Raw genomic sequence first — 25,193 nt, forward strand, 5'->3', positions numbered from 1 at the left:
CAAAGTGAGCAGGGGCAGAGCCCCCTAGTGTGTGTGTGTGTATATAATATATATATATATACATTGTAAGCTGGAGCGCTGATCACACCCTCAGAGGACACAGACACCCCTGGGAAAACTCCTGAAACAGCTGACAGTCTACCTTCACATTGATCCTTACCCTTCTTACTTGCGCTATAACGCGCGATAAACCTCTCACGCGGTACTCCGCTTACTTAAAAGCCTTGTGCTGCGCCTGCCACCTTTGGAATTGGTTGTTTTGTTTCTCTCTCTCTCTCTCTCTCTGACATTCTCTGCTCCTGGCGGAACTGTCATCTCTGACTTGTCATGAAGCACGTTTAAACTTTTGAAAAGAGACAAATGTTTGTTTGTAGTGCTTTGAATAAAGTTCCTTTTTTTTCTACAGCCTCCTGTGTTTCTGTGCAATTCTCTGATCCAAGCGTGACACCCTGCAGCACTGCTGCAGCCTTACTGTCCCTGGGATTAAGCTGCTGCACTAGACTAGCCTGCCAGCATCAGCACTTACCTCTGTGTGCTTGAGTGTAGCCAGTTCAAGTGCAGTTGGCTCGGTGATTTACTGAATTTCTTCCACTGCGTCAGTTGCACCTTGTACATATTGCTCCAGTAGTTTTTTTTAAATAGTTTTTACAGTTCATTAGCAGTGTGTAAAATGATTAGTGTTGCAGTAATTGTGATGCTCTTTGCATGAAAAAAAAATGTGTTCCATTAAAATTTCACTTTTTCTTTGTGAATTGTGACATTTACTTAAAGTGCAGTAAAAAAGTATTTTGCATCCAGGGATGCATTAACCCCCAAGTATGTGGTAGTTTAAGAGTTAAAGCCCCAAGATGCCACCGAAATGCCCTGCACCTTCTAAGGCTTCTGGCAATGAAATTGCGCTTGCATGAATTACAGTACATACAATGGTAACGTCGGTATTTTACATTCTACCACTGCGGGTGACATATCAGTACAGTATGCAGGTTTACCTTTACATTCTTTTTTTTAGGTAACGTATTAAGCTGAGTTTGAAATGAAACTAAAGTGTTTTGGGGGCATATTTAAGGTTTAAACTATAAAAATAGGCATTTTTTTTTACCACACACACACACACACACACACATACATATGTATACATACATACAAAAATAACTGTCCTGCATGATCAAAGGCGCCTGGCTTTTTTTAGCTAAATACCTGCAGTGCAAACTAAAACTGACATTTCAGACACTGTACCTGTGACTAAGACCTTAATAAAATTCCTGAAATTACCATTTTGTAAAATGTCATTAATAACTATATACACACACAACACAATATATAAAATTCTGGAAAATGAATGCCAGTATAAGTTACTGTCATGCAGCTTTCAAATTTACATGCAATGTTTTGCTTAGAGGTTCACAGTGCAGTGAAGCTGTGCAATTTGCAGCTCTGAAATATTTCAACCTTTAAAACAAAAATATTCCATACAATTTTTAAAAGCAGTGTATATTTTAAAAAAGCGGCTATGATATGTCTTATGCTTACAAATACCTTTCATTTTTTGTATTATTTTGGAAGGTTTAAAAAAAAATATATATGAAAATGTCACCCTGACCAAAGTGTCCCCTGAGGGGATTGCAGTAGTGGGCAACGTAATCAGTATGACACTAAATGCTTATGTAGAAATTAGAACCCAACCAAAGAGATATCTTTGCCACCGGTACTGACAAAAAGAAGCTGCAACTTCCAGTAACCGATATTAGTTGAGTGATAAATAGTGGTAATCATTTAAATATTCAAACACATGTTAATTACAGATGTGTAGTAGCTCATTCCTGCATCTTTTCAGCAGTTATACAATTTCTGTATAACTGAGATGGTATTTTTATTTCTTCAAAGTTTAGTATGCAACGACAACAATTAAAATATACAACCTTTTAAAACCATAGCATAAATCTGTGCCTCATTTTATGCTAAAATTAATTAAGCATGTGCTGTGCTTGAACCCATTGTCCTGCAAATGTGGAAAAAAAAACTTGCAACACTATGGGTCTTTAATCTTTTGTTATGCTGAAGCGGATGATGAATTATAAAGTGGCTATATTTCTGAACTTGAATTAGTAGGAGGCCTTGCAACATCTGCTTTGTTAATTGGTTACTTTGATTATTTGATTTAGGAGTTTATTTATTTATTATTTGTAGTACTAGGGTGTTGTACCGTGTTAGCCATTATGAATGTAGAGAAAAGCCAAGCAAAATGACACCTTTTATTGGCTAACTAGAAAGATTACAATATGTAAGCTTTCGAGGCAACTCAGGCCCCTTCTTCAGGCAAGATGTAATCATTTTTATTTTTTATTTATTTATTTTTATTTATTATTATAACACTTGGGTATACTTACCTTGTTAAATCAAGGTGATTACCCATGTGCTTTACTTACTTTATCAAATAAGCTAATACTTGGCTGTTTTTTTTTCTATGCATGCATTGACTTCTCAGAACATTATCAAACACTGCATTGTTCAAAGGAATTTGCAGACAAGAAGATAAGCAAATACTGCAGTTACACTAGTGATTTTCTCCCAATTTGAGGAATTTTCCCATATGTTTTTAAATACAAAATATAATAAAACATCTTATGCATTTTCAGAACTCATACTTACCCCAATATATGTATTAGATGCAACCTCATATATTTCTTGTTATATTTATTTTGCATTTATGAATGCAGTCATTAATATTATAGTAGAGTGAGTGACAATTAAAATTATCTTAACAGGTCCAAAGAAAAATACTGACCTAAAGAAAAGATATGTCATGCAAATCAAAAAGGGAACTTCTTATTCATACATTACATATCAGTCTGGCAAATATTCATACCTCAAACTGTGGCCAACTCATTGCCATTCCAGGACCGTGATTATTTTTAAACCATTTAAGATCCTCCTCAGAATCTGCCATTCCAATAGTCTGCTCCAACTCAGTATATATATCACCATAGCTGCAATTAGAAAAAAACATAAATTACGCTCATTATTAGGTTAGGTTAGGTTAGGTTTCTTTATTTAGTCATGTTTACACAGGAAAACATGAAATTTGCCTTCTCAGTTGCATCTAATAACAAGTAACAGACAGAATGAAATAAAACATACAAATAGAAATAAGAAAGGTTAAGGTAAGGCAGTTAGATAAAACATATCTATACCAAAAAAAAAAAAAAAAAGTTAACAGGATATATATCAAAACCTTAAACATTATCTCCGATATTTCTTATTGAAAAGTCGTATGGCACTAGGAAGAAAGGAGTTTCTGGAGCGATTTGTGTGGGTTTTCAAAGCAACTATCCTTCCTGATTTACTGAAGTTTAGTTCTACATGTAATGGATGTCTGTCATCAGTTGAGATGATTTCCAGTTTCTTTAGCATTGCCCTCTGACACACACTAGTCAAATCATCTACATCAGCCCCAATAACTTTAGCTGCATACTTCGTAATCTGCTGGAGCTTTTTTGAGTTTTGGTTTGTCAGACTATTAAACCAGGCAATGAAACTGAAAGTGATCATGGACTGGATCATACTACGATAGAAGGACAACATGAGGTCCTTGTCTACTTTAAATAGTTTGAGTTTATGGAGGAGAGATAAGCGCTGGTTGCACTTAGAAAATAATTTTTTTGTATTTGTATTCCAGTTAAGATTGTTATCTAAGTAAGTTCCTAAGTATTTATATTCATTCACTATTTCTACCTCCTCTCCCAGAACTACAATAGGTGAACATACAGATTTCTGTCTCTTAAAATCAAATATCATTTCTTTGGTCTTTGTTACATTCAGACTGAGAGAGTTTTTATTGCACCAGATTACCATACAGTCCACTTGATTTAGATAGTGGCTTTCATCCTCCCCAGATATGCATCCTATGATCATGGTGTCATCCGCATACTTAATAATGGAGCAGTGGTCATTGTTCTGTCTCAGGTCACTTGTGTACAGAGTAAACAGTAATGGTGATAAGACACACCCTTGTGGACTTCCTGTGTTTGAATGAAGAGCTTTTGAAAAAGTGTCCTGAACTTTAACTGTCTGTGAACGATTTAAAAGAAAGTTCTGAATCCATAGTGTGATAAATGGGTTTACATTCATACTGTTTAATTTCCCAATCAGTATATGAGGCTGTATAGTATTGAACGCTGAAGAAAAATCCAAAAATAGTGCTCTGACATATGAACCAGGCTGATCAAGAAAGGTATAGATTTGATGTAAGATAACAAGCAGAGCATCTTCCACACTTCTGTTTGCACAATAAGCAAATTGATTGTTGTCTTGAAAAGACTTTGTCTCTGTCATTAAAATGTTTTTCACCAAGTGTTCAAAGCATTTCATTGGAATAGATGTAAGTGCCACTGGTCTGTAATCATTTAAACAGCTTGGCCTAGAAACCTTAGATACAAGGGTGATGATTGATTGTTTCCACAGATTTGGTACAATACCACAGGTCAGAGACCAGTTAAAAAGCAAATGAAAAACTGGGGAGAGCTGCTTAGAGCAAGACTTTAAGAGCCGACCTGATATGCCATCTGGTCCCACTGCACTGTTTGTTTTGGCCTTCCGCAAGCCTTTTTCCACTTCAGTTAAACTGAACCCAATCACAGCAGAATACCTGGTGTTTTTATAAAGCATCTCCTTTATTTCTGTATTTTGGGTGCTGAAATCACTTTTTTCAAATCTGGCATAAAAGTTATTCAGTTCATCAGCTAAAAGCTTGTGGTCTTTGTCAGCTGGAAAATCCACATTCATTTTAGGGCCCAGTCCTGTAATTGTTTTTAGTCCCTTCCAGACCTGCTTTGGATTGCTATCATTGAACCACCTCTTGATTTTTTCCCCATACATCTTTTTATTTTGTTTAATTAACTTGTTAATCCTTTGCTGTAAAATTCGCTTATCTTCTAACTTATTTTCTTGATGTGCATGTTGCTTTTGCAATAGTAATGCTTTAACCTCTTTAGTGATCCATGGCTTACTGTTTGGGTACACCTTGACAGATTTTTTCTTAATGATCATAGACTCACAGAATTGAATATATTCACTGACAGTATAGGTGGCCTCATTCAGTGACTGTGAGGATGTCAGCAGATCCCAATTTGTACTGGAGAAGCATTCCTGCAGTTCCTCTACACTTTCCTTGCACCAGTTTTGTGTTGTTCGTATGGCTGGTTTTTCTTGTTTCAGTTTCTGTTTGTACTTCGGGAGAAGATGAACAACGACGTGGTCAGACGCACCCAGGGTTGCTCTGTGATGCGATATGTAGGCATTTGGGACATTTCCATAGCACTTGTCCAGAGTTTTGTCCCCTCTAGTGTTAATATTCACATATTGATGATAATTTGGTAATACTGACTCCAGACTGCATAAATTAAAATCACCCATCACAAGCTTAAAAGAACCAGGTGATTTGGTTTCTAGTTTATGAGCAGTTTCAAGAATTGATTCAGCTGCAGCTCCCACATCAGCCTGCGGCGGAATGTAAACGACTGTCACAAATAACTGATTAAACTCCCGTGGTAGATAGTATGGGCGAAGTCCGACGGTGAGTAATTCAATATTTGGCATGCAGATGCGCTCTTTTTCAGTGATATTCCTGCACCACCTTTTGTTAATGTAAAGGCAGACCCCACCACCCGTCTGCTTACCAGAAGCTGGATTTCTGTCTTGCCGTACGCAAACAAATCCATCTACTTCGACTGCTGTATCCGAGTCTGTATTCTTAAACCAGGTCTCCGTAAAGCACATCAGACAGCTTTCACGGTACTCGTGGAGGTATCGCGCAGATGCTCTCAGCTCGTCCAGTTTATTTCGCAAGGACTGTGCGTTGCTCATGATGATGGTTGGCAAAGGTGTTTTAAAACTTCTCCGTCTCAGACGTACACGTAGTCCACCTCTTTTTCCTCGCTTTCTGGGTTTCAAAGATTTTAATTCGTCCGGTATAGTACACGAGGAGTAACCGGTAGCTGGTCTCATAGATAGCAACGCGTCCCGGCTGTAAATGAACAGCGCCGGCCACACACCTGGGATTTCCTGCGCAGGTAGTGCGTTAGTGTCCCGTTGGATTCCAAAGGCGATAACGATAAAAAATAAGAAACTTTCGCAAATGTTGTTAAGCATTTTATAGAAATAACTACTTGCAGACTAGTAAAAAGAAAAAGAAAAGAAAAAGAAAACAATTTTACACGATTTTAGAACAAAAAAACAGGTACAAAACACGGAGAGATGCACTGAGAGGTCTGCTACAGAGCAGCGACCGGAAAAAAGTCAATAAAATATAAAGTCAATGGTAACATTACTATAAAAAAAAAAACAAAAACAACTTTTATTCAGTTTATTTACTAATTGTGATATGATAAGTGTAAAAAAAAACTGACTCTCCAATTTCAGTGGCCTCTAGATAAGAGAACTGTTTAGGAAAAAATAACAGTATGATACTACCTATATATAAGCATCATGACTCTGCAGATATGAATCTCAAACATATAGTTTTCCTTTATGACATGCTCCTGGAAATTATAAACAAAACAATCTACTTTAATTAAACCCAAAAAGTGAAGGGGACAATTTCATTACATAATTAAACACTAGATCGTTTATAGTTATCTTATTCACCAATGTTTTTATTCATTATTTACCTAACCTACAAAATAACATTTAACTTTTAAAACAGAAAATAAAGCTGTGCTGTAATAATTTCCTGCTGCAATGAACATTATTACACATTTTTTTGTGAACACGTTCAGCAACATATAATTGAAAATTGCTGCTGAAATATCAGGGATCACAACTGGGTTTTACAACCAGTTTGTTTTTAAGGAGCTATACTAAAATAACAGAACTTATATGTACAGGATTAATTTGGTTTAATTTGAATCTAGGTGCTCTGTGAAAGCAAACATTACTGCCAATATTATGTGTGCAATGAAAATTCTGTGGGCAAGTGACACTTTCAATTTCAAAATATCAACCATCCTACGAACATGTTAAAAATTACTGCAATAAATTTAAAAGGTGAAAATGGTAAGAATCCGTTTTCTTATATTTAGTGCATTCACATACAATAAACTAATTATTCAAAGAAATATGGTTTCTAAAATGCAATGTAAACCCTAATTCCTATTAGTAAAACTGGGTTATTGGTCATTGACAAACCTGGTTGACAGACCTGGGGTGCACAGTATATTGGTACTGAAAAAGAATAGAAAACCCTATGTTTTGTTATGTTATTATGTTATTTTATCAGCACTTCTTTAATTTTGCCACTGGAAGTAAAAGGTAATTTTTAAGCACTCATGCACAGTCATTTAGACCCCCCTACCCCCGCCCTCCCCCAAAGTGCTGGAGACTAAAAGGAGTGATCTAGAGACCTGCGAGGTAGTCTGAATAAAGTAACATTAAGTAGTCGGATTACCTTTTAAAGACTTGAATAACCTAAAGAAATACTTATTTTACTGAAATAAAGACAACTGCATTAATATTAGCGCAGTACCACTGGGTGTGAGACAACAAGCACACATACTAGTGTGATGCTCCTTTGCGAAACTTAATCACACTACCAAGCAGAAGTAGTGTGTTGGATTTTATTTTCAAAGTTGTTCCTGCAGTTTTGAAAAATCATCAGTAACATGTTCTACAGAAAATGTAAAGTAATTAATAACTGCTTTCATGACTATATCAAAAAAGTTTTAACTTTCTTTACCTGGCATTGTTAGAAAGGTCTAAATGCTTCTTCACATCTAGTAGAACTTCTTTGAAAAAGATCAGACGTTTCTCCTCTGCTTGCTGACACTGTTCAAATACTTGCTCCATGTTTTCCATGTACTGAGGAGTGCTCTTGTCAAGATCCTCCAGTGCTTTTTCATACTTTTCCTTTGTCTTTAAAATATTGATAAATGAGAAAAAACACTAGATATTTTTATTTACTGTATATAGATCTTTGTCAAAACATCATAACTTCTTAAAACTGATCACAGTATTCTTCCTTTCAAAGGATATCTTTAAAAATATCTGTAATGGAATACCCTTTGGTTTCTTTCAAACATTAATAAACACAGTGATGAATAATATTCATAAGAAAGCCAACAATTTATGATCTTAAAGAACAATCTGGTAGATAATTAAATATAAATAAAGGGGCCAATAACTTTAAATTTGTCCTAAACAAGACTGTTAACCAAATGTAAGAATCCATCACCAAGCAGTACAACCTATCTTTTGAGCTGGTTGCAATACCTTTCCCACACTATTCTGCAAAAGTTTTCACCTGGCTATACCTTTCAAGCAGATAATCTAAAGAAAAGTTAACTACTAAACATTCAAAAATGGACAAAAAAAAAAAAAAAGTCTAAACGCCAAGATAGCATTTTTACAGGAGACCCATTTATAAAAGCAAGGATCAGTTCTGGTTTCTAAGAAAAATAAATGGACTGACCAAATATTCCACTCCAAAACTAGAGGTGTGGGGATCTTAATACATAGAACAATTTAATTGGTAGTATCAGATGTAGTGTCTGATTCTGAAGGGCAATATGTGATCAATATGGGTAATTTATTTAATCATAAATTGATTTTGATAAATATATACATAGAGACTTCATCCAAAACATATTTGCATCCATTCCAAATGTGAACACTCATAAAATTATAATGGCCAGAGACTTTAACTGTTATAAATCCAAACCTGGATAGGTCTTCAGCCACAGGGGCAATACAATCTAACACTGCAAAAACAATTACACAATTTGTAATTGATCATAACTTATCAGACCCATAGAGATTTCTAAATCCAAACTCAAGAGCATATTCCTTCTTCATACTAGTATATCATTGTTGCTTAAGAATTGGTTACTTTTTTTTTTTTAGATAATTTTTTGCCCACGATCAAATCTTGCAAGTTTGGCGCTATCGTTATCTCTGACAACGCTCCTCTGATCATGGACCTCAAATCATTATGCCCCACATACTCATCTCGCAGCTGGCTTCTTAAGACTCCCTGTTATTAGCTGAAAAGAACTGTAAAGAATTTATATCCAAGCAAATTGATTTTTTTTTGGAGACAAATACATCCTCAGAAGTCTCTGCAGGAAATACTCTGAAGGCATTTTTAGGAGGACAGATTATTTCGTATCTCTCCCACAAAAATAAATCGGAAACCAAAAAGGTATCAGAGCTAATCAGTGAAATTACCAGAATAGATGAAGAATACACCAGGTTCCCAAACGAGGCACTTTATAGGAAAAGACAGGCTTTGCCATCAGAACTCAACCTCTTGACAACAAAAGAAACTGAACAACTCATTTTTAAATCACATCATTATTACTATGAACATGGAGATAAGGCTAATAAGATCTTAGCTCAACAAATCCACAACCAGGAAGTTTGAAATGCAATACCAGTAATTACCAACAAAGACGGAGACAAAATCATTGACCATAAAAATATAATGCACATATTTAGAGACTACTATAAGTCCTTATATTCTATTAGGTTTAAAGAAGACAAGACACAATCTAATGTGTTTTTCAATGCATTACAGATACCACAACTAGATACTCTCAAGCACAGAGTAACTGGATAAACCTTCTGACACTCTCAGAATTACTAGAAACTATAAACTCACTTTATAGTAGGAAAGCAGCAGGCCCTGATGGCTACCCTGTCAAATTATATTAAAAATTTTCAATTAAGTTAGCTCCCCTTTTATTAGCAACATTTATAGAATAAAATTCTACCTCAAACTTTTCTCCAAGCATTAATTATTGTCTTTTCTAAGAAAAACAAGGACTTGTTACAATGTCCATCATACAGATCAATCTCACTTCAAAATAATGATGTTAAGATACTCTCCGAAGTTCTAGCTAGAAGAATTGAGAAAGTGTCTCCTTCAGTAATATCACAAGATCAAACCAGATTTATTAAAGGCAACCATTAGTTGAATCAATCAATAGTGATGACAATGTGAATTAATTTTAGACTTTGACACAAATAGTGAAATGGATGCACATGGCACTGTACAAGGAAACTGCCTTGATATGCTTGGTAAATCTGGTACTGTACAGCTTTAGCATGGCAAACAGGCATTACATTAGCAATCAGGTTGAAAGACCAGAAAAATGTTAGCCTACTAAGCACTGTTCACAATGCAGCAACTGTCAATGTTAATGTCAGGGGAAATGTGGAAGTCACTAAGCTTAGTGCTGTCATAGCCTAAAATAATACAATAGGCATGTCACAGTGTAGGTTGGGCACTGACATTCTATCCTCTCATGTGCAAGCAATAGAAAAAATATTATACGGAAATTGTGCAAAGAAACATACTTGTACTGTCCTGAGAGTATCCGGCTATGCATTAGTGACTGTTTCAAATCCTAACACATGAAAGACATGTACTAAATCTAAATTAGAACAGCAGTGAACACCAGACATACCTTTCTACCATGTTTAGTTTGACGTTTTACTGTTTACATGTCTGTTACATTTTTTCAGGAAAAAAAAGTATTATGTGTAAATGCCTTTGGCTCATTTTTTCGGGGGTAAACATAATGCTAAGGAGTCTATGTAATCAGGAGCGATTTTGTCAGAATTTCATATATGCATTATATGTAGTGTGATGTGTCTGGGATCTTCCTTTGATCATGCCCACTTTTTATACAAACAGAACAGTTCTTATGAAGAACTCTGATTTAAAGTGCTACTTGGTTTTGAAGGCTACAGTTTTCATGTGCATTGTTTAAGCAAAATGCATGAGTCAGAATGCAGTTCATACTTTAAAGCCACCCTGGCAAACAAAAAGTTAATAGATAAATAATTTTAAAAAATCTAAAAGCATGTAAAAGTACAAATGCACATGCAAATACCTTGAATTTTAAGTGACATTAAAAGATTTTCTTCTTTTAATATGTATTTTAAAACATCAATTTTTAGTTGACGTGACATACCTAGATGACACAGGTTAAACACTGTGCATGCACAGGATTTCTACAATAGTATACTAAAATACAAAATGCCTTTGGTGGTTATTTTTATTTCTGATGACACAGAAGGAATGAAAATAATTATAAAGTGAATTCACTTCAAGGAAGCTTATTATGTAAAAAATTATGTCCTGCCTACACTCATGAGCATTTTCAGTTTGCACAGCACACAGTATTTACATGATGATGGGTTAACAGTCCCCCACCAAATCCCTTCATGTTACTAATATTTACAGCACAACAAGTGCATTTAAGGCCATGAAGTCAGCATTGTTGGAATGTACACAACAATATCTGCCCATATCTTATTTTTCTTTATACTTCTGCAGTACCCAATGTGTAGACATTTATTGAGGAGCACTCATAGAAAACAACTCATAAATGAAACCTTTTTTCCCTTTTTTAAAAATTAGATGCTGCCCTTAAAATCAGGTATCAAATTGGAAAACTACAAAAGTTAACTGAATATACTTTAAATAATAAAAAATACATTGCCAAATAATGGGTTTTGAGGCTAGATTTATACTTACTTTTTGCACTTCTTGTTTACATTTTTCTACTTTGTCTTGTAACTTTTTCATAGTCTCTGGATTCATATTTGGATCAAGCTTGCTGGAGCTCTCTCTGGAAGTTGCTAGTTTTTCTTCCTTGCAAGCAGCATGGTATGCTTTTTTACAAGTTTCCACCTTTAAATATAAGCAAGAAAGTACAACTATTAACGATTTATTTTATACAGCACATTCCACAGAAATTACAAAGTGTTTTACACATGTATTTAAAATTAAAGACAGGGCAGTACATGAAAAATTGCAAGTGGTAAAAATCAAAACTCACTTTCATATAATAAATGTAGAAATGGCAATATTAAGCTAGATCACATAAGATGAAACAATATATATTGTAAGACATAACAGTTTGAATACCCAAACCAAGGATTAACAGCTTTTAAAAAATGAAACTCTAGGAATTAACATCTTTATTGAAAGTATACAATTTTGAGAGAAAATGTAGCAATGAACATACAAATAATATTGCTATTCAACAGAGGACAGGTATGCAAAGTGGAAATTAAGCAGGTAATTGGGGCTTTGAGCGGTTTCCTCTAAAAACTGGCTGTCAGTAAACATATTTTTCCTTTGTGCAAAAATGAGTGTACTATTACCTACAGGGACAAAAAGTTAAGCTCTGGCAAAATTATATCTTTCACTACAGGGGAACAGTGATTGTGCTAGGAAGGTTCCATGGAGTGTCAGAATGGAAAACTATTTTTTTGAACATTTGACAGTTAGAATATGGGTACTGAGCACTAATTCATCTTTCAAATGACATGCCTTTTTATCAATTACAAATAAAAGGTTTTTTTTCGTAACAATACATTTTTTTTTCTTGAAACAGTATGTGGTATTTGGAAGGGATATGCACTAGAGTAGTCACACAGCTTCAGGGATTCAGTCAAGAGTGGGCAGAACAGGATTATTAGCCAACAGTAAAACTCATATTTGATGCATAATAGTCTTAATCTTTTCAGTGTCTTGTAGTTAACCCTATTGATATGGTAACAGGACCTTGCGGTGACAAGTCATCTCCACTGTGGATTCACAGTCAAACCTAGAATAAGTGATTACCTGAAAGACAGTACATTGCATATTACCCATGTTCGGACTGAGTGCCCACTTAATCTAAGATATCTAGATTAAGAATTTAAATTTTTCCTGGTAATACTGAAAACCAAACTATTATGTTTATTTATACACATACAGTAATCCCTCCTCCATCGCGGGGGTTGTGTTCCAGAGCCACCCGCGAAATAAGAAAATCCGCGAAGTAGAAACCATATGTTTATATGGTTATTTTTATATTGTCATGCTTGGGTCACAGATTTGCGCAGAAACACAGGAGGTTGTAGAGAGACAGGAACGTTATTCAAACACTGCAAACAAACATTTGTCTCTTTTTCAAAAGTTTAAACTGTGCTCCATGACAAGACAGAGATGACAGTTCCGTCTCACAATTAAAAGAATGCAAACATATTTTCCTCTTCAAAGGAGTGCCCGTCAGGAGCAGAGTCTGTCAGAAAGACAGAGGAAAGCAAACAAATCAATAGGGCTGTTTGCTTTTAAGTATGCGAAGCACCGCGGCACAAAGCTGTTGAAGGCGGCAGCTTACACCCCCTCCGTCAGGAGCAGAGAAAGAGAGAGAGCCAGAGAAAAACAAAGTCAAAAATCAATACGTGCCCTTTGAGCTTTTAAGTATGCGAAGCACCGTGCAGCATGTCCTTCAGGAAGCAGCTGTACACAGAAGGTAGCAACGTCCCTATCGTCTAGGTGTGCGAACAGCCCCCCTGCTCACACCCCCCTACGTCAGCGCAAGAGAGAGAGAGAAAGTAAGTTGGGTAGCTTCTCAGCCATCTGCCAATAGCGTCCCTTGTATGAAATCAACTGGGCAAACCAACTGAGGAAGCATGTACCAGAAATTAAAAGACCCATTGTCCGCAGAAACCCGCGAAGCAGCGAAAAATCCGCGATATATATTTAAATATGTTTACATATAAAATCCGCGATGGAGTGAAGCCGCGAAAGGCGAAGCGCGATATAGCGAGGGATCACTGTATATGCATACTGTAGATTATTCACACAAAATATTTTTGATTTCGGTATTTTTTCCATGGTTTTTTTCCCCATTTTCTGTTTTACATGTTATGTTTAATTTTAATATAGCATTAGTTATTGTAAGAGCCATTTGCCAGTTATTTAGGTCATGTTAAGTTGATAGAAGTACTTTCTTAGTTAGATTAAATGTTTGCCTATAAATTAGTGCATAGTATATGGGAGGTTTTTATAACCCCTACAAGCTGAATTGAAATGGAATATTCTAACTATTTCTTATCCCAATGATTGTGGATTAGTCTTAGTTAGTGACCTACCTTGCCATGTGTAAGGTACAGAGAGCACACAGTTTCAAACATTGCCTTAACATGCTCAATTCTATGTGCAGTGCCGAATGTTTAGAACATACTGAATGTTAAGTAAAGCATAGAGAAATAACTCATCTATTAGTATAGAACATATCTGAAGTTTAACAAAAAAAAGATAATTTTAACTTTGCCTTTTATTCTATGTGTGTAACAACCATTCTCTATTCTTGTGTTGACTGTTTGCTTTGAAATTTCACTAAACCTTTTTTAAAAACAAACTTTTTTGGACTGAGAGATTTATTTTGGTGCACGTTTGGCTCATGCGTGATCCTGCCTTACTCTCCAGCAGCTACAGTTGTAGTGTAAAGTCTACATAGGAAATAGAGATAAAAGGATAAAAATGGCCCCAGAATTATACAAAATATTAGTAATAATTTAATAGATAAGACTGTTACTTTTGTAGTGAAATTTCACTTTGAGACTCTGATTACATCTAAATTTTCTTATCTGTTTCCCATGTTTCTGCTCTGACTATATAAAATACACGTTTGCAAAATGGACCACTCTTTTGCACAATGTCTGCAAAACAAAAAACAATTAACACCACCAGTAGTACAACACCAGATCTATGACACTGAATGAACTCAGGTCCATCAGAAAGGGGTCTAAAACTACCACCATGAAGCACAATGAAATTTTCTTGCAAATGGTAGTTGTAGTCATTCAGTCATTGTAGTAATTTTATTAAATTTGTGGAGAATGGGAACATGCAGAAGATCTGTAACAAGCTAACGGGGCTAATAACATTATTGATGAACAAAATAAAAACAGAATGTGTACCTCCTTCAGTGCTCACTATGCACTGGTGAACACTATGTTATTGACAGTATACGCACATGCTGCACCATATACTACAGTAACAAATTTTACTTCAGTGCTGCTCCTTCCTGTCACAATTCCTTTTCACTTGTTGTGTTTGCAGCCACTTTCTCTCAGTTAATGCTTCTTCAAACTCGAAAAAAAAAATTCCCCACTTAAAAACAAAACCAAAGCTATTTCCTGAACTGAAGATAGTGTTATGAATTTATAAGTGGAAGAGTATTTAATAAGAATATATACACATATATATATATATATACACACACACACACACACACACACACACACATATATATATATATATACACACACATATTTGTATACATATATATACATATACATATATATACATATATACATATACATATATATATATATATATATATATATATACACACACACACACACACACAGTGCATCCGGAAAGTATTCACAGCGCATCACTTTTTCCACATTTTGTTATGTTACAGCCTTATTCCAAAATGGATTAAATTCATTTTTTCCCTCAGAATTCTACACACAACACCCCATAATGACAACGTGAAAAAAGTTTACTTGAGATTTTTGCAGATTTATTAAAAATCAAAAAATTGAGAAAGCACATGTCATAAGTATTCACAGCCTTTGCCATGAAGCTCAAAATTGAGCTCAGGTGCATCCTGTTTCCCCTGATCATCCTTGAGATGTTTCTGCTGCTTAATTGGAGTCCACCTGTGGTAAATTCAGTTGATTGGACATGATTTGGAAAGGCTCACACCTGTCTATATAAGGTCCCACAGTTGACAGTTCATGTACAGAGCAAAAACCAAGCATGAAGTCAAAGGAATTGTCTGTAGACCTCCGAGACAGGATTGTCTCGAGGCACAAATCTGGGGAAGGTTACAGAAAAATTTCTGCTGCTTTGAAGGTCCCAATGAGCACAGTGGCCTCCATCATCTGTAAGTGGAAGAAGTTCGAAACCACCAGGGGCCTCATGTATAACGCCATGCGTAGAACTCACACTATAACATGGCGTAAGCACAAAAGCGGGAATGTGCGTACGCACAGAAAAATCCAGATGCAGGAATCTGTACATACGCAAATTTCAACGTTCTTCCTCTACATAAATCCCAATCAGCGTGAAAAGTAATGCACGTGCACGCACCTTCTGTCCCGCCCCAACTCCTCCCAGAATTACGCCTCTTTGAATATGCTAATCAATATAAATAGCCTTCTGTGAAAAGACAATGGGAAAAGCACGGGGGGAAATATAAAAATTTCAGCGAATACCAAGTGGAGGCAAAGGAAAAACGTACTATCTGTTGGTTTAAACAGTGGTATAAGCAACAAAAGGAAGTTGATCGAGTGACAAAGTGTCAGAGAAACTCGAAGGCTCAAGTTCACAAAGTCGCACAGTGCCCGAAATAAAAAAGAAATCACATATCAAAGTCACTGTGAAAAGGCGAGTCGTAGCCCACCGTCTAAGTGTCATATGAAAGCTTATTAGGGTACAGACAAAAGAAACAGGCACACAGTGGGAAAAAAGCAGGAAATGTTAACTTTAATCTCAAAATTTCCACTTTAATCACGTAGTTTATTTTGCCATTAAAGTAGAACTTCATAAACATCATCTTAAAATCGTTTCATTTACTAGTTTGTCAAATCCCATTGTAACTAAAGTAGCACATTAAATGCTTTCTTCTGTATTTGATCTTCTATGTGCTCTGTGTGTGTGAATCACTACCTACTTCTTAAACGGGTTTTCTCTTTCTCCAACAGGACACATAATCCATTACATTCGTGATATTACAGCTCTCTGAATAATTAAAATACTGAGATGTATACGTGATATCTTTTTCATGATGATAGGAATGAAAGCATGTTATTAAACATGGGAACACGGTGGCGCAGTGCTTGTTCATGTCTCACGCAAGAGGCTTGCTGCGCCATGCGCGACCTTCAATGGAATAATTTATCACAGCAGTACTGTCTCTTTCAAACGTACTAACCTCCAATTCCTGTCCTTACTTTTCTTTCTCCAAAAACCCAATCGCCACACAATCAGCTCTGTAATAGACGTGAAGCCATTTGTAAGCTTAAAATGCCGATTCTTCAAAACTTTTAAGGAACATTGAAATATCTTCGTAGTACGTGTTTAATTATTATATCTGTCTATCCTTCCAGTGTCGCGTCAGCACCAGCAAGAATACTACACAATGCAGTAACAATCCCTGAACTAGCTAGCGCTGTGGCACCGTGTCCTCACATGTTTAATTATTAACAATACAGATTATTTAAATGAAGTTAAAGTTTTATCTGTATAATATAATCAACATATTTTGCTGCATTTCATCTTAAAAATGATATCGTCATCATATGTAAATACGCGCTTTATAAAGTGGCACAGGTTGTGCAATATTATAACTGTAGTGCAAGTTTACAGTGAGGTGATTGTACTTATAAGTACAAACAGTTCTACAAGGAGCACTTGATGGACTGATTGAGTGCGTTTATAGTTCTTGTTGTGAAAGTTTTTCTATACCGCGAAGTCCGTACAGGAAAGTCTCTGAAGCGTTTTGCAGTGGCTCAGGCAGCATCTGCTTCATGCTGTGTACCGATAATTCTCTTTCCGATCAGCTGCTGCTGTGATTCCCCACTCAGATACAGTGATATAAATACTCCGAGTGGTGCAGTGAGAGTAATATGGAAAAAGATGATCTGCTGTGGCAACCCTTAACGGGAGCAGCTGAAAGAAGAAGAAGATGCAGTGAGAGTTACAACACTAAAGCAGTTATGGTATTTGGAATACTATGGCTATTCCCTGGACCATTATATTGCTGCAGGTTAATTACAATCAGATGCATTACACTAATAAACAATATGCAGTTAGTTTCAGTGTATTTATAAAGCCGCGTCAGGAATGTGGATCTAAGAAAGGAAGGGTGATCACACAGGAACAGTAGCACTGCTTTGACGCTGGGTGCCGCCAGTCTGCAAAACTGAGCGGAGAAATTGCGTACGCCATGGTATGAGGTACCGTGAAAATGTGCGTGGCTTTACGCCAAGTTTAGGTTTTATACATCACTATTTGAGCGTGGAAACGTTCGTATGCAACATTTCTGTGCGTACGCACCATCTACACATGAGGCCCCAGGACTCTTCCCAGAGCTGGCCGGCCATCTAAACTGAGTGATCGGGGGAGAAGGGCCTTAGTCAGGGAGGTGACCAAGAACCCGATGGTCACTCTGTCAGAGCTCCAGAGGTCCTCTGTGGAGAGAGGAGAACCTTCCAGAAGGATAACCATCTCTGCAGCAATCCACCAATCAGGCCTGTATGGTAGAGTGGCCTGACGGAAGCCACTCCTTAGTAAAAGGCACATGGCAGCCCGCCTGGAGTTTGCCAAAAGGCACCTGAAGGACTCTCGGACCATGAGAAAGAAAATTCTCTGGTCTGATGAGACAAAGATTGAACTCTTTGGTGTGAATGCCAGGCATCACGTTTGGAGGAAACCAGGCACCGCTCATCACCAGGCCAATACCATCACTACAGTGAAGCATGGTGGTGGCAGCATCATGCTGTGGGGATGTTTTTCAGTGGCAGGGACTGGGAGACCAGTCAGGATAAAGGTAAAGATGACTGCTGCAATGTACAGAGACATCCTGGATGAAAACCTGCTGCAGAGCGCTCTTGACCTCAGACTGGGGCGACGGTTCATATTTCAGTAGGACAACGACCCTAAGCACACAGCCAAGATATCAAAGGAGTGGCTTCAGGACAACTCTGTGAATGTCCTTGAGTGGCCCAGCCAGAGCCCAGACTTGCTTCCGATTGAACATCTCTGGAGAGATCTTAAAATGGCTGTGCACCGACGCTTCCCATCCAACCTGATGGAGCTTGAGAGGTGCTGCTAAGAGGAATGAGCGAAACTGGCCAAGGATAGGTGTGCCAAGCTTGTGGCATCATATTCAAAAAGACTTGAGGCTGTAATTGCTGCCAAAGGTGCATCGACAAAGTATTGAGCAAAGGCTGTGAATACTTATGTACATGGGATTTCACAGTTTTTTTATTTTTAATAAATTTGCAAAAACCTCAAGTAAACTTTTTCACATTGTCATTATGGGGTGTTGTGTGTAGAATTGTGAGGAAAAAAATGAATTTAATCCATTTTGGAATAAGGCTGTAACATAACAAAATGTGGAAAAAGTGATGCGCTGTGAATACTTTCCGGATGCACTGTATATATAATTTTATATATATATATATATATATATATATATATATATATATATATATATATATATATATATATATATATATATATCGAGTGGGTACTTAAAGTATTCAGACCCCCTTCAATTCAATTTTCCACTCTTTGTTATATTGCAGCGATTTGCTAAAATCATTTAAATTAATTTTTCCCTCATTAATGTACACACAGCACCCCATATTGACAGACAAAAAAAAGAATTTTTGAAATTGTTGCAGATTTATTAAAAAAGAAAAACTGAAATATCACATGGTCCTAAGTATTCAGACCCTTTGCTGTGACACTCGTATATTTAACTCAGGTGCTTTCCATTTCTTCTGATCATCCTTGAGATCACCTTCATTTGAGTCCAGCTGTGTTTGATTATACTGATTGGACTTGATTAGGAAAGCCACACACCTGTCTATATAAGACCTTACAGTTCACAATGCATGTCAGAGCAAATGAGAATCATGAGGTCAAAGGAACTGCCTGAAGAGCTCAGAGACAGAATTGTGGCAAGGCACAGATCTGGCCAAGGTTACAAAAAAAATTCTGCTGCACTTAAGGTTCCCAAGAGCACAGTGGCCTCCATAATCCTTAAATGGAAGACGTTTGGGACAACCAGAACCCTTCCTAGAGCTGGCTGTCCGGCCAAGCTGAGCTACCGGGGGAGAAGAGCCTTGGTGAGAGAGGTAAAGAAGAACCCAAAGATCACTTTGGCTGAGCTCCAGAGATGCAGTCAGGAGATGGGAGAAAGTTGTAGAAAGTCAACCATCACTGCAGCCCTCCACCAGTCAGGGCTTTATGGCAGAGTGGCCTGTCGGAAGCCTCTCCTCAGTGCAAGACACATGACAGCCCGCATGGAGTTTGCTAAAAGACACCTGAAGGACTCTGAGATGGTGAGAAATAAGATTCTCTGGTCTGATGAGACCAAGATAGAACTTTTTGGCCTTAATTCTAAGTGGTATGTGTGGAGACAACCAGGCACTGTTCATCACTTGTCCAATACAGTCCCCACAGTGAAGCATGGCGGTGGCAGCATCATGCTGTGGGGGTGTTTTTCAGCTGCAGGGACAGGACGACTGGTTGCAATCGAGGGAAAGATGAATGTGGCCAAGTACAGGGATATCCTGGACAAAAACCTTCTCCAGAGTGCTAAGGACCTCAGACTGGGCCGAAGGTTTACCTTCCAACAAGACAATGACCCTAAGCACACAGCTAAAATAACGAAGGAGTGGCTTCACAACAACTCTGACTGTTCTTGAATGGCCCAGCCACAGCCCTGACTTAAACCCAATTGAGCATCTCTGGAGAGACCTAAAAATGGCTGTCCACCAACGTTTACCATCCAACCTGACAGAACTGGAGAGGATCTGCAAGGAGGAATGGCAGAGGATCCCCAAATCCAGGTGTGAAAAACTTGTTGCATCTTTCCCAAGAAGACTCATGGCTGTTTTAGCTCAAAAGGGTGCTTCTACTAAATACTGAGCAAAGGGTCTGAATACTTAGGACCATGTGATATTTCAGTTTTTCTTTTTTAATAAATCTGCAACAATTTCAAAAATTCTTTTTTTTGTTTGTCAATATGGGGTGCTGTGTGTACATTAATGAGGAAAAAAATTAATTTAAATGATTTTAGCAAATGGCTGCAATATAACAAAGAGTGAAAAATTGAAGGGGGTCTGAAAACTTTCCGTACCCACTGTATGTATATGTGTGTGTGTATATTATATTATATATATATATATATATATATACATACTGTATATAAAACACGTTAAGGCTACAAATTTACTCTTTTATATAACTAGTATGCTTTAAATTCCTTCTGCATGACATACAAAATTTGTGTCAAACTACAGCAAGCTATTCAATCCACCTTAATAAAAGGATAAGTGTCTGTGTGTCTGTCTGAAAGTCCATCTAGTTGCTATGTCTCTGTCATTCTAAAAGATGATGCATCACCATCATGGTGGAGTCATCTCCTTGACACGGGTTCAAAAAAGTGATTCATCCAGTAATTAATTTTCTAATGTTTTTGTAGAACAACACTATAATTAATAATAATAAAAAAAAAAAGTATTCTAAAAATTATTCAATGATTTCTTGTATTTCGATATGCCTTTATTAAAATTATAAACTGGAATTTCATGCAAGTTCAAATTTTTCTTCACAAAGCCCATCCTAAATAGAAGGTGTAAATAAACAATGAAATAATTATAAGATACAAAGGGAAGTGCTACATCGTTTAAAGCATACCTTAACGGTATAAAGAATTGTATTGAGAGTTAGTTATATCCTGAACCACGTCTGAAAAATCATAACCACCATTAACCTTTCTGGATAAATCTGTAGTTTATTTAAACTTTGTGAATGAGAAATATTTGCCTGTTAGTGACTTGTGATGGAGAGTAAATTCCAGATCCTGCCACAGATTTTATGAAATTAAGGTCAGAAATCTTACTAAGTCAATTAAGGATATCTATTTTCTTTAAGCAAATGCAGTATTTGCATTAACAGAGTGCTTTAGATCATAGTCCAGATGAAACACAAAAGGTCTTCCTCAGTTTTAGTTTCTCGGGCAGAGAGGCATATGTTTTTAACCAGTATTTCTCAGTACTATACTCTGCTCATCTTTTCATCTACTCTGACAAGGTGGCTAGTTCCAACAGGTGAAAAGCAGACCCACAGGAAGTTCTACACTCTGAAAGGAGCAACCTAGATGGTGTGCACTGCCTAACCTGTATCAACAAACATAATATACCAGTAAACCAAAATGATCCCTCCAAAACAGACCACAATGTTTCATCCATATCTCTACAGTATTAAGTTGGGCAATTTTTTTCTTTTTTACCCTTTTTAGGGAAAAGCTTTGTTTTCCCAGCCATGGCTTCTTCTTTTCATTAAAGGTTCTTGCTGTTTCATCATCAATGTTTACTTTGGGTAACTCATTTAGTCACAAACAGTCTTGCACTAGCTTGTACAAGAAGTACTGTTTTTGTATGGTAAATATAGTTTTGGGACCCAGCCCAATCACGCAAGTATTGTTTTTGTATGGCAACTATAATTTTGGGACCTAGCCAGATCAAAGCTGTGTGGAGTAGTTAGAAAAACTTTATGCAACGGAATGCACTGAGCTCCAAAGGATTTCCATTCTTTCAAATAGTATAAAAGATTCCCTAGGCTTTTGGTTTTCTAAAGTAAGATCTATGCCTCACTTAGAATACTACTGTGTCACCATTTGGAAAATTTTCTTTATACTATGGCCTCTTACACAGAGGGCATTTGGAGCAACATATAATTTAAAGTAGATTTAAAATTTCTGAATGCAAATTCAGCCCAATACAAAATTAGACACATGCAGGGATAAAAGTTGGTATTAGAAATCTACATGTTATTGAAACAGACTTTGGTTAATGTAAAAGCAGAAAATTCATTCTGTTATGTCATACTTTTTTCACCTTTAATAAGATATAGAAAACCTGTGGACTCACAGAACACCCTGGCACTATGGTTAAGCTTGAACTCTTCAGAAAAGAGAAATTGACATAATTCAGATAGAGACATTTTCCAAAAGACCTAATTTCTCAAAGAAATATTTAAGGGGTGTACGTGCTTACACAACCAATCCATTAATTATTTAATTAAATAATAAAATGACAAAAATAAAATGGTATGGATACATGATAAATGAAGGAGTTGACTTTAATTGCTGGCATTATTCAGTAAGTAATACAGTACACACCTGCCAGCATTACAATAGGACAAAGTACAAACATTGTCATGAAGAAATGGATTTTGCACTCAACAAATAGTGTAGCAATACTTTAAATATGATCATTACTACTTGCACAAGTATGCTGTCCATTAAAACAAACCTCTTTGAGCTTTTTTGCCCAAGGTTTCTGGGCTTTTCTGAATCCATCATCTGCTTCTTTAGTTTCTTTAAACCCACCAATCATTTGTTTATGATATGCTTCCTTTTGCCAATTTTTGACTTTTTCAAAGTCTTCTGACATCAATGATCCTTTCACTTCTAGATGGAGGTCACTTATCTTCTCTGCCTCGGTCATTAACGAAATCCATGCACGTTGTAATGTTCCATACTGAGGTCCTTAAGGAGACAGAAATACTACACTTTAAATCTTGTTATATATGTCATATACACAAAAACTTAATTCTAGCAATTGTTATTTAACAGAATCTACATGCTGATGAACTTACAGATAGTATAGTCTACTTGAGAGGCTGTGTTGAGTTTGGTTCATGGTAAATTATTTTGACATTTATTTTTGCAAGTTTCCAATTAAATGCATGCAGTTTTACAACAGTTGCTGTCTGACACATTTTTTCCCCCAAGTAATTTGGATGAAACAGCAGTTATCTTATAAAAAATTAAAAAAGGCTAAAGTAACTGTAACCAAGCTGAAATTGTCCAGAATAGATTCCTGCACTTGCTGTTCCTTGGAATCTCTCATTATCCGTTTTGGTCCTTCAGATGTTTTTTGGAGGAGCTCCAACCATCAAGTGCTGATTTTTTGATGGATCAACATCTTTCTTTATCAGAATGCCCAGAAAACAAAATCTCAGATCAAGCAAGTAGTTCCTCTCAATCGTGCCCTTCAAGAAATCTGTCACCATTTTTCATTATGACTGCAGCCTTGTTATGTGGTACCCAGGGGTTAAATGAAGAAAAACGTCTTAGCATGAATATTTGGGATAGAGGCTTTTAGCTCCGGACAGGAATTATTATAAAAACTTCAATAACCAAAACAGTGTGAAAATAAATTTGTAGAAAATGTCTGCATTATATAACAAACAGTGAACATGTTTCAAGTGCTTCCTTTCGACACACATTTCAAGTTCCAAATACAAATGAAATACTTACCTAATGCATCAACAGAAAAGAAAACAGCAACATTTTCATGATAAAATTTGCAACCTTTCCTGGGTTACCAAACAAAATCTGTGGTGCAACATCATGTATTTAAATAGCTGCCTTGTATGCATGAAACAATCCATCTTAAATGCTGTCAGAAGAATGGAATTATCTTTTTTTCCCTTCGCAAGTCAATGAATGGGTAAGGTTATTGTGCATGACAGATCATGTTCCACAATAAATGTGGTAACATGTATTCTTTGGAAAGACGCCTGTTCTGGCACTGACGCAGTTGTAGCTGTGGTGGCTGTCACTGCTGGCAATTGTGATCTTAACTGAAGAGCATGAATAGCTGCCCTGCATCACGCTGAAAAGTACTTTTTGTTTCCCCACTTATGTCCTTGTGTAGCTTTTTAGAATACATAGTGCAGAGACGTGCTTCACCTATCGATTCCTTCTATCAATCCCACCACTAATTTTTATTTTAACACATCATTCTATTGATCTTGTGTCTTTCTCAGCCTTAACCAAATTCAATTCTATGGCACACGGCAACTCTCAGAAAGCATAACTGGTTAACATACTACACTGCTTGTATACAATTGTTAATTGCTAGAATCCTATTTTACAAGTGGTTAAAATGCATCAAAAACTAAATATCTCCATTGCTGTTTTTTACATGCATGTTGCCGTTTTAATAAAATGGTACAACAGTCAGTAAATATTTTATGAACCGAAAATAAAACAGCCATAACATCAGAAACCAGCTCATTCCTAGAAAACATCAAGTCCCAAGTACCTATTTGGTCTATAATAAGAATGAATAGTGTGAATAGTTCTTTTTTTGTGTGCACACCTAAACAGTTATACTTTCCCTGATTACAACCTGGAAGTGGGCCAACCACTGATCTGTCAGTTGCAACAATATATTTAAGTCACCCTCCTAAAATGTAGGGATTATGAGCAGTGACGAGTGAAAAGATATGCATTAAACTTTGTGCTTCAATTTGCCAAAACATTTACAAAATAAATTGCATTTTGCTTCCAAAGAAATTTGTAAACATTCACAAAAAACAATATGTTTAGTTCAATAAACAAAACTAACTGTTTCATGCATTAATTTAGAAAGCATCTATCTTAGGGATGCTCCAATCAGGTTTTTTAAGGCTGAAACCGATCACCAATTTCATGCTACTTGATCAGCTGATTTCAATTTTTTTCCCCCTTAATTCTTTTAAAAACCTTTTACACTAAGCTCCTGCATAACCAGACGTATAGAGGCCCTATATC

General features: G+C 36.4%; 1 protein-coding gene across 4 annotated transcripts in view; it reads right to left on the minus strand.

The window, feature by feature from the left end:
• Positions 1–25,193, minus strand: part of pacsin2 (protein kinase C and casein kinase substrate in neurons 2) — a 108,183-nt gene that overhangs the window by 21,781 nt on the left and 61,209 nt on the right. For all 4 annotated transcript variants that reach the window (XM_028816955.2, XM_028816948.2, XM_028816941.2 and 1 more), the window contains exons 4-7: positions 22,903–23,138; positions 11,534–11,689; positions 7,730–7,905; positions 2,867–2,987 (exon numbers count right to left, since the gene is read on the minus strand). In XM_028816955.2, the coding sequence (XP_028672788.1) occupies positions 2,867–2,987; positions 7,730–7,905; positions 11,534–11,689; positions 22,903–23,138 (689 nt within the window). The remainder of the gene's footprint in view (positions 1–2,866; positions 2,988–7,729; positions 7,906–11,533; positions 11,690–22,902; positions 23,139–25,193) is intronic.

Source organism: Erpetoichthys calabaricus, chromosome 1, assembly GCF_900747795.2.
Source record: "Erpetoichthys calabaricus chromosome 1, fErpCal1.3, whole genome shotgun sequence".
In the NCBI taxonomy this organism is placed as follows: domain Eukaryota; kingdom Metazoa; phylum Chordata; class Cladistia; order Polypteriformes; family Polypteridae; genus Erpetoichthys; species Erpetoichthys calabaricus.